Source organism: Enhydra lutris, unplaced genomic scaffold, assembly GCF_002288905.1.
Source record: "Enhydra lutris kenyoni isolate GAN:26980312 unplaced genomic scaffold, ASM228890v2 scaffoldscaffold30, whole genome shotgun sequence".
Classification (NCBI taxonomy): Eukaryota; Metazoa; Chordata; class Mammalia; order Carnivora; family Mustelidae; genus Enhydra; species Enhydra lutris.
The window spans coordinates 15,809,856-15,824,007 of NW_019154114.1; the positions used below are offsets into that span (position 1 = coordinate 15,809,856).

Sequence of the window (14,152 nt, forward strand, 5' to 3'; positions counted from 1 at the left end):
ATGGCGGCGTCTGAGGCGGCGGCGGCGGGGTCCGCGGCTCTGGCCTCGGGTGTCCCGACCGCCCCGACGGCCGCGAGGGGAGCCGCCGCCGCCGCCTCGGGCCCGTGGGGGCCCCCCGGACGGCTGAGGGGCAGCCGGCCGCGGCCCGCGGCAGCGAGACAGCAGCCCGCGGGTCCCGCGCCTCCGGCCCGGGAGCTGATCCAGCCGTCGGTGAGCGAACTGTCCCGGGCCGTGCGGACCAACATCCTGTGCACCGTGCGCGGCTGCGGCAAGATCCTGCCCAACAGCCCGGCGCTCAACATGCACCTGGTCAAGAGCCACCGCCTGCAGGTGAGCCCGCCGCGGAACGGCGCCTCCCCGGGCCTGGCGCTCCGGGGCGCGGGCTCGGGCGTGCGGGGCGTGCGGGATCCCGGCTCGCGCCCGGGATTGCGCCGTGTGTGTGTGTGTGTGTGTGTGTGTGTGTGTGCGCGCGCGCGCAGCCTCGCCGGCTGGCGTCCAACCACAAAACGGCCAGACCGGCCAGGGAGTCCCTGCGGGGCAGAGTGGGGGCCAGCACGCAGGGACACCCAGTAGAAAACACTGTGTCATGCCCCTCCGCTGTCGGGCTCGGACGAGCCGGGACTGCTGGCCTCTGGCTTCGCGGCCGGGCATTCGACGCAGGGACCTCGGTAGTTCCTAGTAACTTGCGGAGGCCGGTCTCATCCTCATCCTGCTGTTGAGAAGCGGATTGCGCAGCGGGACTGGAGCAGCAATGTAAACCCGGCGTCCGCTTGTCCAGCCCGAGAGCTTTCCACCACACCCACAGTACCTGCGTGAGGCCTTCAGGTTCTGCCCGGCTTTTAAAAGGGCGCTGCAGCTTTGCCTCGTTTTCCCAGTGTTGGTAGAATCGGGTGTGCTCAGGAGGGAGACGTAAGGGAAATTTCCCGCAGGACTTCTCTCAAAAAGGGAACCCGTACGTTAACATGACAGTCGTGGGACCAGCCCTTCCTCGGCCCGTGAAGTGGGGCAGTGATTTTTACCCCTCAGTGCGCGTCTGTGGAGAGCTCAGCTCCCCGAAAATCCAGAGGTCCGGCCCCACCCTACACCTGTTAAATCACAGTTTTCCCCGTCGTTACAACGGGAAGTTTCCTGCCCCCACTCCTTACTCGCCTCTCTCCGTGTGGACAGTGACGGAATTCCGAAGCGTGACACTCACAGCAGTTTTGTGAATGTAGCTTTGGATGGTCTGAACGCATCCAGGAGTAAGTTCGAATTACCCAGCGTGTCGCAGGTTCTGTCTGCCCTTCACGGAGATCCTCCTTGGAGACCTCCTTAGAATCGGGCTGCCGGTGAGAATTTATCAGAGGTTATAGTTTCTAGTAGCCCAGACATGGTGCCCATAAGAGTCCGACCCGTCTGGCACCAGCTGAACAGATGCAGCACGGGTCCCCCGTGAAGATGAGGGAGCCGGGTCAGGAGGTGTGCTTGGGGGGGGGGGGGGGGCCCCCCCTGCAGGGGGGGGGGCGGTTTTCCTCAGAACAGAGGCCGTTTCTTCCAGGACTCGAGTGCAGTACCTCTTCAGTGGTCTTTGAGAATGGTCTTCGACCTTGTGTTTTGTCTATCATACTAAATTTCAACGAAATTCTTCCTTTTTATTTTAACTTGGGTGGGTGAACTATACGTTTGCAGAAATTCTACGTGCCTTGATTCTCTGGGACGATAGACAACGGCCGTCGCCCACCTCTCCTACTGGGTCCTCACTGAGGACCAGCCAGTTCACTTGACATCTCTGAGCCCAAGAGAAGCTGCCCGTCTGGCCAGGACTGTCTTGGCCCAGAGATTCACTCTAACAGTTTTATTGTCCTTTTGTCTGGAATTCCTGTCTGGAGCTCTTTCACTCTCAAGACTTTGCGAAGCATCTGTTAAGCACAAAGATACCATGTACTCTTCAGGACTAGCGTGATAGCATAGAATAGGTCTATTTCTAATTATGTTTTTAAAAGACGTTAAGTTTAGGAATATCTAGAGATACCCGTACATTTACAAAATGCACAAACAAGTACAATATACAATGCACATGCAAAGTATAATGAGATTAAGAAGGAAGCGTATGTTTGAGGCAGATAAAAATTTTGATAGTCAAATCTTTATCCGGACTTCTCAGAGCAGCAGTATCCTCCCTTGCTTAGAACCTGTGTGAAGTCATTCTCCCACTTCTAAGCCAGTTTTCAGATGTCTCTTGTCTAAACCCAGGACAGTGCCCTCAAGATCCTTTTCTGAACTAAAAATGTTGAAGGGAAAAGTAACTCTCCTGATTTTCCTTCCTAGGTCATTAGAGAGACCTGTTTCAGGAGGAATTAAAGGAATGTCACCCAGAACCATCATTGTTTTTGTTTTTGTTTTTTACTTTTTTCTTGTCGGAGAGGCTCACTTTCCTGCCTCGTTCTGCCTTTCTAACCACAGCCCTCAGCCAACCATGAGCATCTGCTATATGGGAGGAAAGGGCTTCATTTTCTTTCATGAGCATGACCTATGTGACACAGCAGCCTTTGTGTACCTTTACGGAGGTGCCCCAGTGGGCTGAATCTCTACTCTCTGTCTGCATCCTGAGGAGAAGGCTCTTGAGTTCAAACATTACTCTTGACACTTGTTGTTTTCAAAGTATTGGGAGGAGGGAGGGAGGAGGAGGAGGCCTGGGGAGAAGAACTGCCTGGGAGCTCCCAGCGGTTTTGAAAGCTTTTTGGAGCTACTTGGTACCAATCAAGTGCCTGCCTACTTACTGCTCTGAAGGCAGTCTGAGTTTAGCTGCTTGGCAGATTTGCATAATATTCAGTGGGAATTTTTCCTGCTGGTTCTCTTGGTTACAGGCACTTGCCAAATTCTAGTTTCTTTCCTAGTTTTTATTTTTTCTAGGTTATGATACTCTTTTATCCCCTTCCCCATTAGTTGCTGTATGGTCCTTATTTTATTCTAGACTTTCTTCACAGGGTACCCTGCCCCCAAACAAATATTCCCTTCTTAATGTAAATAATTAACCAACCCTTCTGAAGGTTAGTGGTTAAGAATAGGGACTGAATTATAAGGTGTCAGGACAGCTGTGTTTTGGTGTTATGCGGGTTCTTAAGATACATGTCTCTGTTTCATCTTCTGTTAGGAAATCTGCCTTGCCTACAGGGGGATTCCTGAGGAAATGAAAGCTGAGGATTAAGGAAAAGGAAGAGTGGGAGTAAATGGACATTTCTCAGAGATTCTTTTATTTCTTGTTTGAAAGCAGTGAAGGGGACAGGAGGGCCCTTAAAGAACCTCTTACCCAGCAGCATTTTTATTTTTGAAACCTGGCTTAAAGGATTTTGTATTATGTTTGGTCCAGGGTTCGCTTTTAATGATTTGCAAGGAAATTTGTTTTAAGGAAAAAAAAAACAAAGGAAAAGAAAGGTTCCAGGTCATTCTGTAGGCCATATTATACAAAGACCTGCAATTTTAAATTTACAGTAAGAAGACAACAGAGCGAACTGATTTTCTTCTTGGATGCTTTCTGTGAAGGCAGTCAGGTGCTGGTGTAGTTATAGTACCTTTTTTTTCCCCCACCAGTTTTTGCCACTGTTCTTAAAATCTTTTCCTTTTACCCTTTCTCCTTAAAAGTGCGTCCTTACTCCTGGTTTTCTCTTCTTCCGTGTGTTTACTTTTTTCCATCTTGTTTTTTTATTTCCTCTCACAGATTTTTTTCCCCAAATTCTTTTAGTTAAAATGTTTCATAAACATTTTTGAAATGCTTGTTTTTTTACTTTAAAATGTTTTGTGTAACAGGTACCCAAAAAAGGAATGCAAAACATGAAGTATTTTTTGTGTTCTCCTTTTAGTCATGCATACAAAAGATGAAGTTCAAGAAGTCTGGTGAATTTTGTTTTTGAACATAGAGGATGCCAGAAGAAAACATGACTCTCTCACGGCGGTTCATGTAGTGTTGTGCCACCCCCATTTCTTATCTCCCCCATCCTCATCTCAGCCATCCTTTTTTTTTTTTTTTTTTTTTTTAAGTTTTTTTTTTTTTTTTTGACAGACAGAGATCACAGGTAGGCAGAGAGGCAGGCAGAGAGAGAGGAGGAAGCAGGCTCCCCGCCAAGCAGAGAGCCCAATGCGGGGCTTGATCCCAGGACTCCGGGATCATAACTGGAGCTGAAGGCAGAGGCTTCCCACTGAGCCACCCAGGCGCCCCCTCCAGCCATCCTGTCTTTTGAGTTTATTGTCTCAGGACAGGAAGGCCCTGGAACTGGGAAGGGGAGATGGTGATAGGGAGGGTGAGGAGTTGGCCCTCAGAAAGCAGGAAAGTGAACGCTCTCAGATTGTTGCCATGCCTGTAATAAAGGCCACCAGGGGATGGTTGGTGTCCATTACAGCTGTCTTTAGTGTTTCATCCTAGTGCATGATACAGTTTTGGCTTTGATGGCCACATGAACATGTTCAGTATAATGCTCCCAGTTTTTATTGAACATTTACTCTGTCCAGACATTCCCAAATGCAACAGATGATACAAATACTTTCTTCCCCTTGAAAAGGTTTGGGGGATTTCAAGTAGTTCCATTAGAGAAAACAGGTAAGTAACAGAAGAGAAAGGAATTCAAAGTATTTATAGTAAGGGACTTGAATGTCTCAAGCTAGAGAAATTTGGACCCGGCAAGATATGGGGTGCCACTAAAAATGTTCGAGTGAGGTAATGGCATGATCAGAGCTATACTTTAGAAAAATGAATCTGGCAAAGTGAATGAAAAAAAGATTGAAGTTCTAGAAATGAGTCAAGAGGTTAATGATTAAAGTCTAAACAGAGTCATCATGACTTGAACTAATGATGTAACAGTGAGAACAGAAAGGTGAGGGAGATGGTGGAAGACACGTAAAGAGAAGGGACTAATTGCCAAAACTTGGAATCTAGCAAGATGTTCACCAGTAGGTGAATGGATAGATGAACTGTGTACCTCCAGAGAATGGCATATTACTCAGCACTAAAAAGAAATGAGCTATCAAGCTATAAAACGACATGGCAGAAATTCAGGTCAGGAGTATACTCGATGAAAGAAGCTAATCTGAAGAGGGTACCTACTGCATCATTCCAACTATATGACTTTCTGGAGAAGGCAAAAAAGATTAGTCCTTGCCATGTCGGTTTAAGGGAATATTAGGAATAGGTGTAAGCACAGAGGATTTTTAGGGCAGTGAAAATACTGTGTGATAGTGTAACAGTGGATATTTGTCATTACACACTTGTCAAAAGCCATAGAATATACAACAGCAACAATGAACTCTAATATAAACTGTGGATTTTTGGTGATACTGATATGCCAATGTAGGTTCATTGATTGGAACAAATGTACCACTCTGGTAGGGGATAATTGTTAATAGTGGAACAAGCTATTCACGTTTGGGGAGGGAAAGATATAGGAGAACTCTGTGTGCTTTCTGCTCAATTTTGCTGTGAACCTAAAACATCTCTGAAACATTAACTTTTTTAAAAAAATAAAGTGAACATGTCTTTGAGAACATGATTAGGAGTTTAAAAAGGGATAATAAAAAGGGTATGTTAGGGCACCTGGGTGGCTCAGTCTAAGTGTCTGCTTTGGCTCAGGTCATGATTCCAGGGTCCTAGGATCGAGTCCCACATCTGGCTCCCTGCTCTGCAGGGAGCCTGCTTCTCCCTCTGTCTCTCTCTCTCTCTGTCTCTCATGAATAAATAAATAAAACACTTAAAAATAAAAATTAAAAGTTTTTAAAAAGGCATGCAAAGCAGAGTTGAGAGTGTATTAGAAGTGAGCATGAATTTTGTAGTGACCTTGTAGGCAATTTTGTGGAACATCTGAACAGCCTGGAACATAGACAGGAGCCATTTCCCTGGCATATCACTAAGAGGAATTTGATAATTGTCAGGTGAATTAAGAATTTCTCAGTCTTTCTTAATATTCTCCCCATGTGTCGTTTTTTTCTTGCTAATAACACTAGATGGAAAAATACCAAGTTAACTGAAAGTATTTCATTAAAAAGAAAACAAAACACTAGGTGAACTGATGAGTAGGATGAGTTTGGTGATAAGAGACCATGTCAGTTGTCATTAAAGCTAGTAGCTGCCAGTGTTTTAACAGAAGAGCATTTATGTCTGACTTTCACAAGGACAGTAATTTAATGTAAAGTACTGGTTTAGATTAGATCTTTGGCATTAAGTTGGTTGGCAGAAAGCAAAAGAAGAAACAAAACTCTCTACAGCAAATAGCAGTAATAACTAATTGAGTGATTACATGATAAGCACTGTGTTATTGACTAAATCCCCACAACAGCCATGAAGGAGATCCTGTTTTACCTTCTTCACAGGTAAGGAAACCAAGGCAGTTCATTTTCTCAAGGTCACAAGAAAGTGTAAGGTAGAGAATTCCAACTATGGCAGTCCACATTCCAGAACCCAGGGGTTTAACCACTATGCAAGAGGTTCCAAAGCTAGACTGTATTTTCGGATTATGTGGGGAGACTTAAAAACCAAGTATGGATCCCTAATCCCCCCACTCCAAACTAAAGTGTCTCCTGTGATTTTTCACAGGCTCCAGGGTTGAAAACCACCACCCTAGGCTAGACTGTCTCTCAAAAAATGCTCTGCCACTTAGCAGGCACATGCTCTCTTCTTTAAGCATTAAGACAATACCAAGAGGTGTACAGAATAGTTTCTGCCCTTAAGAAAGTTAGCTGTAGAGAAAGAATTCTGGGGAAAAAAATAGTAATATTTAAAATAGCTTAAGTTTCATTATCTCAGAATTCAAACAGGAAACAGATCTCTACATCTGGGTTGTGGTAAGCAGAACAAGGGAGTATTGTTTATTGAGACTATGATCTGGGTGTGGCTTTATGCTAATCCAATACAAGATCATCCTGAGAGTTAACTACTGTATCTATCTCAGAAATGAGTAAACTGACTCAGAGAGGTTAAGGCAATAGCCCTAATTGGTGGTAGAAGTGGTTTGTAGGTCTTTCAATGCCAGGTGCTTTTTCTGCCATTGCAGTCTGCCTGAAGAGAGCCAGGAGAATGTAGGGCAAATTGGGCCTTCATAGACCATGCAATTGAAAGTGGGAAGAATGTGAGGCTGAGTAGGGTGGTGTATGAAAAGGGAACAGAAAAAGATATGGCTATAATGGGAGATTTGAGGCATAACACACTGTTAGGTGATACATACAAATAAGTTTTCAGAATGTCACATTTGTTATAACATTAGAAGAGGAAGGAAAATTATGTAAGAGACCATTTAAATAACCCAAATGAATATGAATATCTGGGCAGTATGGCGCAGTAGGATTGTAAAAGAATGGACCAGTGGACCAGTGTGGAAGACATGGAGGACTAATTGAATTCGATATGGAAAGATAAATTATGTTGTTTAAAAATAAAACAAGAACAGCTTCTTTTCCCTCTAAATGAGTGGACACAGACTCAACAAGATCAACATGTTCCTCTTGAGATCCACTGGGAAGGCAAAGGGAAGGAGTCTTAGCCACGTGATTATTCATTTCTCACTTCTCCAGAAGCACCACTGGTAGAGAGGGAAGTGGACATGTTCTAACAGTATTGAATCCTCACTCATTAGAACACTAGATGACCAGGATACCTACCTGAGCGCTGCAGCAGCAGCTGAGGCCTGAGTCAAAGGGAAGTTCTACCCCTTCCACTTGGACCTCAGTCTGTATTTTCTAACTGATTATGTTCTTTTTTTCCAGCTCATCTCTTAACTCAGGCAAAAGATCCAGGGGAGGGGCATTCCATGATAGGGACCCAAAACTATTCCCTTAAGCAACAGGGATTCCCTTTACACCAGCAAGAACCCCACATGGTTGACCCCAAGATAGCGACTGACCTGACCTTTCCTGCCTGCCTGCCCGTATCCACTGACCTTTGTCCTACATTTTCCTTACATAAACCTGAAAGTATTTTCAGCACTTTGGAGACAGTCTTAGAGAGTTAGTCCACTGTCTTCCTGGTACTGGATTCACTGAAATAAATCCCTTTTCCTGTGTCACCACCACTTGTCTCACTGCCTTTGTGTCAGTGGTGAGTGGCCAAAGTTGGTCTCTTTTGGGACCCCCGGAACCAGGCGTTCTTCTACCCTTGAGCCCTGGTTACATGAGTACATCTCCAGTGACCTGTCAAGAGGTCCTTCCCCACCCCACCCCACCCACTTTAGGGCCAGACAGGAATTACGCTGGAGGTCATAGGTGTGTCACACCTGTAGTATGTGAGCTCATCAGGGGTGCCGGGACAGAGCACTCCAAGCTAAATGAAGTCATGAGGTATTTTAAACTCCAGCCAAAAAGACAATCACATACTTAATAACAAAGGATGATTAGGATTATATGAGTTAATATATATGTGTCTGACACAGTAATAAAAGCTGTATGTAAGTACTGGTTGCTATAATGATTATTAAGTTTCGAACGTAGCATGGTGACTATATTCAAGTTGCTATGTAAAAAGTTATGTCGACTCCCTTCACCTACTTCAGGGGTTTAAGGATCAGAGGAAGTCAGGGTGCCAGGAGGAAGGCCTGAAGAACAGAGTCAAAGGAGGGGTTTTTTAGGGGCTCCCAATAATTGAGGGTGGGGTAAAAGGAAAGGGAAGAATTAGGGTGGTACCAAAATGTTGAGCCTGAGAAATGGAATATACAAACAAAGAAAGCTGGCTTTAAGGACAGAAAATTTAAGTTTAGAAGGAGGAGTTTTAAAGGAATGGATAGAAGATTTTTAAACAACATGGTTTTTTGGTTTTGAAAAAAAAATTTTTTTTAAGATTTTATTTATTTATTTGAGGGAGAGTGAGAATGAGAGAGAGAGAGAGAGAGAGAGCAAGCATGAGAAGGGGGTTGGTCAGAGGGAGAAGCAGACTCCCTGCTGAGCAGGGAGCCCGATGCAGGATTCTATCCAGGGGCTCCAGGATCATGACCTGAGCCGAAGGGAGTCGATTAACCAACTGAGCCACCCAGGTGCCCCTGTTTTGAAAAATTTTTATAGATTTATTGAGCTACGTTTTGATTCACCATAACATTTACTCATTTGAAGTGAAAAATTTAATTATTCAGTAGATCCACATAGTTGTGCCACCAGCAAGACAATCTAATTTTAGAACATTTTTATCTCCCCTAAAAGATCTCTTATGCCTATCATTAGTCATTCCTTGTTTCTGGTCCCAGCCAGTTCCACTGTTTTGGTTTTTTTTTTTTTTTTAATAATTATGTAAAGTAATTTTTTCTTTTGCAGGATGGCATAGTAAATCCAACAGTAAGAAAGGATTTGAAAACTGTACCGAAATTCTACTGTTGTCCCATTGAAGGATGTCCTAGAGGCCCTGACAGACCATTTTCTCAATTTTCTCTCGTAAAACAGGTATTTTATTTGTCTTAAGTATACTTCTCTGGAGGTGAAATGCAGGTGATATAAACCTAATGTGCATTCTAATCACTTACCAAACCATGACTGGAGATTTCTCAAATTCTGCCTGTGAGGATAGCCCTACCCGCGAGTCTCCGTGTTGGGGAAAACGGGAGTGGGGTTTAACAAGAGTGAAGGAGACGTGGCTTGTTCTGGAGAAGATGTCCAGAAGTGGGTTTGGAGAGAAGGACGAGAAGACCGGTTCTGCAACAAATGAGAAATGTGTGCTCCACATCTCTTGTGTGACTGTGTGCCTCCAAGGCCCAAGGAGCAAAGGCCCAGAGGAAGAATTGTCTTAAGGAAGGACGAAGCCGCAGAAGTCAGGAAGAGTTCCAGAAGCAGCTGCCTTCGGAGGAGGGAGGGGCCCAGTGAGTGGGGAAAGAGGTCACATAGGACTGGCAGGGACTGGCAGCTGAACTGCTCTCCCGAGGGCTGGCTCAGGGGTCCTGGGAAAAGCGTGGCGCACTTTCTCCTGCCTGCAGCACTCGTTCGTAAACCCAAGCGGGTGCCATGAATTGCCACCAAAACAGGGTTCTCACTTTTCACAAAGCAGTGACAGGGAGAAGGGGCATGTGGTAAACTGCAGTTTGCCTGCTTTTCCATTCTTTTGATGTAGACCGCTCTCGCTTGTCCTGCAGACTCATTGTTAGTGCACGTACAGGAATGGTTTTTTCAAATGTTTTGAGCAGTGTGGTTTTCCACTTTGGTCCTCTGTGTTCTGCCTAGCACTTCATGAAGATGCACGCCGAAAAGAAGCATAAGTGCAGTAAGTGCAGCAATTCTTACGGCACGGAGTGGGACTTGAAAAGGCACGCCGAGGACTGCGGCAAGACCTTCCAGTGCACGTGCGGCTGTCCCTATGCCAGCAGAACTGCGTTACAGTCTCACGTCTACCGCACTGGCCATGAGATCCCGGCAGAGCACAGGTAAAGGGGAAGAAACGGTGGCCCAGGAGTCAGTCACTATGGGAAGAATTTCAGACGAAACTTCTGGAAAGCCGTTAGTGCAGAGAGAAAGGAGGAATAACAGCGAAAAACAAGATGTGAAAGGGGGGAACTTTCGGAAAGGCGAACGGTACTGGCAAAGGATCCACGTCTGTCCAACCCAGTTCTTCCTTATTTCTTTCCAATGAAAAGCCCAACTCGAAGCATTTTTCATCAGAGGGATGTTATTAAATTGCTAAAGAGTTAAGTTTTATCATGAAACTGTACCTCATCTTAAAGGTCAAATTTATATTTGGAGTAATAGCTTCCTACTTTAGGAACAGTAAAAGTTGCATTATATAATCTGTTAGCTCCCTCGTGCTTATAGAGCTAAGCTGAGTACTAGAGTACTTAGAGGTATGCCCCGAAAAAGATGGGCTTCTTCCTTCCCTACCTGCATGCTCCTCCACTTCTGCCCACCATATAGTAGTCCCAGTTCTCAGAGAGGCACAGAAGGATGGATCTCTCCTCCCCTGGTGGATTCTGATCTCTGCTCTAGGTGTGGGGAACAGCATTTGTAAATAATTGAAGAGACGGCACCAGGGTTGAAGAAGGCTGCAGCCTAAACTCTTGTTTTTCTCTTGTTAACTCTGTCCTTGGTTTCAGGGATCCACCTAGTAAGAAGAGGAAAATGGAGAGCTGCTTGCACAGCCAGAAGTTGTCCAGTAAGACCACTGAGGCCTTGAGCACCCAACCAGCTGCAAGACCAGACACTCAAGAACTGGAAACTTCAGATATAAAGCTGGTCACTTCTTTTGAAGACTCTTGCAACTCTAATGCCGGAAAGCAGACTCTTACAACACCTCCAAGATACCCTCAGAAGTTGCTTTTACCCAAGCCCAAAGTGGCTCTGGTGAAACTTCCTGTTATGCAGTTTTCTCCCATGCCTATCTTCGTGCCTACAGCTGACTCCTTGGCCCAGCCTGTGGTGTTGGGTGTCGACCACCAGGGTTCTGCCCCTGGCGCTGTACACATACTGCCCTTGTCAATTGGAACCCTCATCCTCGGCCTCGATTCGGAGGCTGGCTGTCTGAAGGAAAGTCTCCCTCTTCCAAAAATTGTAAGTCCTGTTGCCATGGAGCCAATTAGTACAGGCGTTCAAGTGAACTTGGGTAAGAGCCTGTCTAATCCTTTACAAGAACTAGGGAACACATGTCAGAAGAACAGTATTTCTTCAATCAACGTACAGACAGACCTGTCTTACGCCACACAGCACTTCATACCTTCCACACCGTGGGCTGGGCCTGATTCCTCTGTATCTTCTTGTTCTCAAACAGATTTGACGTTTGGTTCTCAAGTCTCCCTTCCCATTAGTGTTCATACGCAAACGTTTTTGCCCAGTTCCAAGGTGACCTCGTCCATTGCTGCTCAGACTGATGCATTTATGGATGCCTGTTACCAGTCAGGTGGGATCTCCAGAGAAACCCAGACGAGTGGGATGCAAAGTCTGACAGATGACCGAGTACCAATGGACCAAGCTGTTATGGGTGGGGACATTTTTGAGAGCGTCCATTCATCCTACGCTGTTTCTACAGACAGTATTATAAGCAGCAGCTTAGTAGCAGAGACCATCGCTCATGATTTGTTACCTCAGACCCACCCTAAGACTTTAAATCAAGATCTTGAGAAATCAGCACCAATTATAACCTTCAGTGCACAGCACAGCATGCTTCCTTCACAGAACATGACAGATAATCAGACCCAAACTATAGATTTATTAAGCGATTTAGAAAACATCTTGTCAAGTAATCTCCCCAGTCAGACACTGGACAATCGTGGTCTTTTGTCTGACACAAGTGCTGGACCTGACCCCCAGCTCCCATCTGGCCCGACCCAGAATCCCGCAATTGATTTTGATATTGAAGAGTTCTTGTCTGCCTCAAATATCCAGACTCAAACTGAAGAGAGTGAGCTTAACACCATGACCACCGAGCCTGTCTTGGAATCGCTGGACATAGAGACCCAGACGGACTTCTTCCTTGCAGACACATCTGCTCAGTCCTATAGTTGTAGGGGAAATTCTAACTTCTTGGGCCTTGAAATGTTTGACACGCAGACACAGACAGACTTAAACTTCTTTTTAGACAGTAGCCCCCACCTGCCTCTGGGAAGTATTCTGAAACACTCCAGCTTTTCCATGAGTACTGATTCATCTGACACAGAGACCCAGACTGAAGGAATCTCCGCTGCTAAAAACGTACCTGCTGTAGAGAGCAAAGTTCAATTGAACAGTACGGAGACACAGACCATGAATTCTGGCTTCGAAACCCTGGGGAGCTTGTTCTTCACCAGCAACGAAACTCAAACAGCAATGGATGACTTTCTTCTGGCCGATTTGGCCTGGAACACAATGGAATCTCAGTTCAGCTCTGTAGAAACCCAGACATGTGCAGAACTACACAGGGTGTCCGACTTCTAAAAGTGAAGTCCGAGCGTGCGACAGCATTGACGATTTCCTTCTGCATTTGGAAAATGGAGAGCGGGACAACAGTGTTAACGCTATTGAATGTAGTTACCGATGCATTTACTTGAGTTCTTGGAGGGTCTTTGCCTTTTGTACTTGTAAACATGAAATTTGTGTATAAATGTGAGTGTATGATAAAGTGCAAGATGTTGGTCTAAATAATACTGTTTCTGTGTTGCCTACATTCGCCCTGTCATGGTTAGTCTTCCCATCTTCAAAACACAAGTGTATTTCCTGCCTTTCAAACCCATCTAGCGTTAGCTGAAGCCAAGCTTACCAGGTACTAGGGTACAGACTTTTCAGACCTTCAAACCATTTCAGTGGAAATGTGTCTTGCTTAACTTAAATTGCTCCTAAAATATTTGACAGTGCTTGTTAGAAATTCCTGTTTCCTGATAGTGAATCTAAAGAAATCAGATGCCACACATCAGATGTAAGCGCCAGCGCTCAGATGGCGTGAGATTCATGCTGCCTACGGCTTCATCTGCTTTGACATCTCGCTTTTTTCTGACTTGAAGACAAAGGAGAACTACAGCCGTCTTTAGCTTCTGAGACCATCTCCATGTAGTCAATGTCATTCTTCCTTTACATGAACTATTACTGAGACCAACCCACATGTACAGTACTTCCTCACAAGACTTGTTGCTGTACAATTACTGCTTCAAGAAGTAGCGGCAAGCACTTAGTGTAAATAGCGATCCTTCTAGTCCAAGTAACCGTACGTCATCGCAGCCGTGGAAACTCATCCTGGTGTGCGCCCGGGGAACATCCCTCCTGCTCTCCCCAGTAGGCGAGGGTGGTACTCCACAGCTGCTTCTCAAAGTGTACCCATAGGCTGGATCTGAGTTTTGTCTCTCTAAATGTTAAAAAAAAAATAAGGGAAAGAGAAAAAGGACATACCCCCGGCTAAATTTCAGTGTAAGGTAATAGGACAAGAGTGCAATCAACAGTTACTCTAAAGTGAACCTTCTCATCCACTTCTCATCTTTTCCTTGTATAAGGAAAGACATTGGGCTAGCAAGGATGTTATCTGTGCCTTGAGGATAGCAAGTATAGAACAGATCCACCTAAAATATGGTATTCTGCATTTTGTTGCTTTGTTTAGACGGCAATACCAGTCTTCAAAGAAAAGGAGGTGAAGACCAGTTATTTCAGTAATCGAGGACATCCATGTTTTTAGATAGAAGCATGGTCATACATGCTTTGGAGGTTAAGTATTTAGGATTGTTGTCCAACTTTCAGCCAAGGAAAAAAATCAGTGCAGCCTGTACGTTTT

General features: G+C 45.2%; 1 protein-coding gene across 1 annotated transcript; it reads left to right on the forward strand.

The window, feature by feature from the left end:
• On the forward strand, positions 1-13,035 carry LOC111152944 (ATM interactor). The gene is made up of 4 exons (XM_022511692.1): positions 1-330; positions 9,259-9,384; positions 10,156-10,355; positions 11,019-13,035. Exons 1-4 carry the CDS (start codon positions 1-3, stop codon positions 12,829-12,831), a joined length of 2,469 nt encoding a protein of 822 aa, XP_022367400.1. The 3' UTR covers positions 12,832-13,035.
• Positions 13,036-14,152: the final 1,117 nt, after the last annotated feature.

What these genes read in the sequence shown, in the direction of transcription:
- LOC111152944 (XM_022511692.1), top strand. Translation starts at nt 1, where the DNA reads ATGGCGGCGTCTGAGGCGGCGGCGGCGGGGTCCGCGGCTCTGGCCTCG. An exon ending in TCAAGAGCCACCGCCTGCAG is followed by an intron (nt 331 to 9,258) that starts GTGAGCCCGCCG and finishes TTTCTTTTGCAG; the next exon opens with GATGGCATAGTAAATCCAAC. An exon ending in AATTTTCTCTCGTAAAACAG is followed by an intron (nt 9,385 to 10,155) that starts GTATTTTATTTG and finishes TGTTCTGCCTAG; the next exon opens with CACTTCATGAAGATGCACGC.